Source organism: Nicotiana attenuata, chromosome 7 (genome assembly GCF_001879085.1).
Source record: "Nicotiana attenuata strain UT chromosome 7, NIATTr2, whole genome shotgun sequence".
NCBI lineage: Eukaryota > Viridiplantae > Streptophyta > Magnoliopsida > Solanales > Solanaceae > Nicotiana > Nicotiana attenuata.
Genome location: NC_031995.1, coordinates 41,510,567 through 41,515,240, shown reverse-complemented (window position 1 = coordinate 41,515,240; position 4,674 = coordinate 41,510,567). Strand labels below are relative to the sequence as shown.

General features: G+C 44.5%; 1 protein-coding gene across 1 annotated transcript; it reads left to right on the top strand.

The window, feature by feature from the left end:
* LOC109229991 lies at nucleotides 2,828-4,270 on the top strand. The gene is made up of 3 exons (XM_019395531.1): nucleotides 2,828-3,637; nucleotides 3,684-3,812; nucleotides 3,926-4,270. The coding sequence occupies exons 1-3, from the start codon at nucleotides 2,828-2,830 to the stop codon at nucleotides 4,268-4,270; spliced, it is 1,284 nt and encodes a 427-aa protein (XP_019251076.1).

Below are 4,674 nucleotides of genomic sequence, written 5' to 3'. Positions count from 1 at the left end.
GGTGGATGAGGCTGAGCTTGGGACCAACCCCAAAACAATGAGATGCTTGAAGAATTGACAAAGCGGGTTGAATCAGGGGAGAAGAAAATTGAGGCCAACGACAAAAAAGTGGAGACCTATAACTACATGGTCGATTAAATCTTAGGAGCGCCTCCGATATTGAAAAGCCTAGACTCCAAGAAATTTTTCCAAAAGCCTTTTCTCCGAGCGCGGTAGCCAATCCCGAAGAAGTTTTGTATGCCCGATATTCTAAAATATATCGGAACCACGGATACAAATGAGCATGTGACCTCCTACACATTGCCATCAAGGGGAGCGACTTGGAAGATGACAAAATCGAGTCGGTTTTGCTGAAGAAGTTCGGAGAAACTCTGTCAAAAGGAGCAATGATATGGTATCACAACTTACCCCCAAATTCTATTGAGTCGTTTGCTATGCTTGCAGATGCTTTTGTGAAAGCGCATGCTGGGGCCATCAAGTTCGAGACTAGAAAATCGGATTTTTTCAAGGTAAAACAAAGAGAAAACGAAATGCTCAGGGAGTTCGTATCAAGGTTTCAAATGGTACGGATGGACTTGCCTCCAATTGCGGATGATTGGTCTGTTCAGGAATTCACTTAAGGACATAACCCCCGAAGCTCCTCGACTTCATAACAGATAAAATAAAATTTGGTAGAGTACCCGGTGGTAAGTTGGGTCGACGTCTACAATAGGTGCTTGTCAAAAATCAGAGTCAAGGACGATCAACTCGTGGGCCCTTCTGGGTCCGTTTATCCTATTAGAGCCAACAACAGGTCTAGGAAAGTTGTCGATCATGAGACGAGACCGAGCAGAGATCGGTACCAACCGTATAGCGGAGATAGAAGGTGTAACGGATCTGGGCGTCACCCTACGAGGAACGAGAAGAGTGATCTAGGCCATAGTAGCCGGGGACTGATATGCAAAAACAGTTTCGATAGGCCACTCGGGGCCAGGGAGCACCAAGGTTATCGGAATATAATTTCAATGTCGATGCTGCCAGCATCGTATTTGCCATCGGACGCATCAAGGATACCAAGTGGCCTCGACCATTGTTGTCTGACCCTACATAGAGAGACCCTAACTCGATGTGCAAGTATCATAGCACTCACAGCCGCAGGACCGAGGACTACCGATAATTAAGAGAAGAAGAGGCCAGGTTATTCAATAACGGGCATCTCCGGGAATTTCTAAGTGATCGAGCAAAAAATCACTTCAGGAACAGGGACTCCAACAAATAGACCGAAGAAGAAGAACCTCAGCACATCATCAACATGATCATTGGAGGGGTCGATATACCCCAGGGACCAATGATAAAGCACACTAAAGTGTCCATCACAAGGGAAAAACGAACCCGAGATTATATCCTAGAGGGAACCATTTCGTTCAACGATGAGGATGCCGAAGACGTCGTACAACCGCATAATGATGCACTGGTAATATCTGTAGATATAAATAAATCTCGAGTTAAGCGTGTGTTGATTGATCCAGGCAGCTCGGCCAACATCATTAGACCGAGGGTCGTAGAGCAGTTGGGTTTACAAGACCAAATAGTGTTAGTAGTTCGGGTGTTGAACAGATTTATTATGACATGCGAAACCACTAGAGGGGAGATAACCCTACCGGTGAACACTGCCGGTACCATCCAGGAAACAGAGTTCTATGTGATTGAAGGGGATATGAGATATAACTCTCTATTCGGAAGACTACGGGTTCACAACATGAGGGTGGTACCTTCGATATTGCACCAGGCATTGAAGTTCCCTACACCGAGAGGGATCAAGACAATGTACGGAGAGCAGTCGGCTGCAAAGGATATATTTGCAATCGATGAAGTACTCCCGGTACCCGCTGTTTCGACATTAAAAATCACAAAATCGACTAGAAAGGCTGAAGTCAAATAGCAATCATTGATGCCAGTCACGATCGGACCGGAGGAATGAGGAATTGACGAAGAGGATGATTACGGAATTCCGAGATCATTCATAGCTCTTGATGATACCGACATCACTAAATCGACGATCGAGGAGCTAGAACAAGTCATATTAACCGAACACCTACCGGATCTAAAGATATACCTAGGCACGGGGTTAATCCCCGAGCTTAGGAAAGAACTCATTAGTTTCCTTAAAATTAACATATCTTGTTTCGCCTGGTCCCATCTTGATATGACATAACCCGAGTTTGGTTCCGAAGTTCCACCTGTTTAAACAAAAGAGAAGACCTCAACCGAGGTCAAGCATGCATTCATCAAATACGAGGTATCTAAACTCCTTAAAATAGGGTCCATTCGGGAAGTTAAGTACCCGGACTGGTTAGCTAACGCAGTAGTAGTGCCTAAAAAAGGAAATAAGTTAAGAATGCGTGTAGATTAGAAAGACTTGACAACTCATGCCCTAAGGTTTCCTTTCCTTTGCCTAACATCAATCTGATGATCAACGCGACGGTCGAGCACAACATACTTAGTTTTCTCGATGCCTATTTCGGGTACAACTAAATTCGGATGGACCCGGGCGATCAAGTAAAAAAATTCCTTTATCACTAAACTCGGCACCTATTGTTATAGCGTAATGCCATTTGGATCAAAGAATGTCGGTGCCACTTATCGATGCCTAGTAAACCGAATGTTCGAAGAACATATAGGAAGATCAATGGAAGTATGTATTGACGACATGTTGGTTAAGTCGGTACGAGCAGAGGACCATTTGAAACATTTGCAGTAAACCTTTGACATATTAAAAAAATAGAATATGAAGCTGAACCTAGAGAAGTGCGCTTTCGGGGTCTGATCGGGAAAGTTCCTCGGGTTTATGGTTTCCAATCAGGGGATGGAGATTAAACTCGACAAAATTAAGGCCATAGAAGACATCACTGTGGTGGACAACGTCAAGGCCGTTCAGAGGTTGACCAAGTGTATAGCCGCCTTGGGCCGGTTCATATCGAGGTCCTCAAAAAAAAGCCATCGGTTCTTCTCATTGTTGAAGAAGAAGAATAATTTTTCCCGGACCCCAAAGTGTCAACAAGCTTTAGAAGAACTCAAATGGTACCTTTTGAGTCCGCCCCTGCTCCACACTCCGAAGGCAGATGAGCAACTGTACCTTTACTTGGCGGTATCTGAGGTGGCGATTAGTGGAGTCTTAGTTCGAGAAGAGGAAGGTATGCAATTCCCTATTTACTATGTCAGTAGAACTCTAGGTGAGGCCGAAACAAGGTATCCTCACATGGAAAAATTAGCGCTCACTTTGCTAAGCGCCTCTAGGAAGTTTAAACCACACTTTCAGTGCCACCCCATGTGTGTCGTAACCTCTTACCCACTAAGAAACATTATGCACAAACCCGAGCTCTCAGGCCAGTTGGCCAAATGGTCTATAGAAATTAGCGGGTACGATATCGAGTATCGAACCCGAACAGTCATCAAATCACAAATTTTGGCATACTTCGTGGCCGACTTTACGCCGGCGTTAATACCCGAAGTCGAAAAGGAATTATTATTAGCCTCAGGGACTTCCTCGGGAATCTCTTCCCTCTTTATGGACGGTGTTTCGAACGCAAAGGGGTCCGGACTTGGCATCATGTTGAAGCCACCTACGAGTAACATAGTTAGGCTATCTATTACAACTGTGAAATTGACTAACAATGAGATTGAGTATGAGGCCATGATTGCAGGTCTCGAATTGGCTAAAAGCCGCCAAGGTGGTCGAAGCTAAGTGTGATTCCCCCCTTGTGGTAAATCAAGTCAATGGGACATTTGAAGTAAAAGAGGAATGGATGCAGAGGTATTTAGAAAAATTGCAGGTAACGCTGCATAAATTCAAGGAATGGACCCTACAACACATGTCTCGAGATCAAAATTGCGAGCTCAATGCTCTGCCTAACTTGGGATCATCGGTTGATGACGATGAATTCAGTTCAGGAACAGTCATACTGCTCATGAAATCGGTGGTAGAAGAAGGCCATGCCGAAATAAACTTGACAAGTTTAACCTGGATTGGAGGAACAAGTACTTAGATTACTTGAATACTGGGAAATTGCACTCGGATCCTAAAGAATCAAGAGCTCTGCATACGAAGGCCTCCAGGTTTATCTTGTCCGAAAGGACTCTGTTCAAGAGGACATTCGATGGCCCACTGGCCATAAGCTTGGGGCCGGGGGATACCGAATATGCTTTAAGAGAAGTTCACGAAGGCACTTGCGAAAACCATTCGGGGGCGGAATCTTTGGTTCGGAAATTAATCGGGGCCGACTATTATTAAATCAGAATGGAGAAACATACAAAGTACTTTGTACGAAGATGCGACACCTGCTGAAGGCACGCACGGATGATCCACCAACGGGGAAAACTACTTCATTCGGTCTTGTCCCCATGGTCGTTCATGAAATGGAGAATGGACATTGTCGGTCCCCTCCGTGGGCACTTGGTAGGCTCAATTCATACTATTTATGATCGATTATTTTTCTAAATGGGTCGAAGCCTAAGCGTTCGAGAAAGTCCAGGAAAAGGAAGTCATTGACTTCATTTGGGATCACATAATATGCCGATTCGAGATACCAACCGAGATCGAGTGTGATAATGGGAAGCAATTCAGCGGCATCAAGGTAAACAAATTTTTTGAAGATCACAAGATTAAAAAGATCTTATCAACACCCTATCACCTTG

What these genes read in the sequence shown, in the direction of transcription:
- LOC109229991 (XM_019395531.1), top strand. Translation starts at nt 2,828, where the DNA reads ATGGTTTCCAATCAGGGGATGGAGATTAAACTCGACAAAATTAAGGCC. An exon ending in TTAGGCTATCTATTACAACT is followed by an intron (nt 3,638 to 3,683) that starts GTGAAATTGACT and finishes CCATGATTGCAG; the next exon opens with GTCTCGAATTGGCTAAAAGC. An exon ending in GGTATTTAGAAAAATTGCAG is followed by an intron (nt 3,813 to 3,925) that starts GTAACGCTGCAT and finishes CGATGAATTCAG; the next exon opens with TTCAGGAACAGTCATACTGC.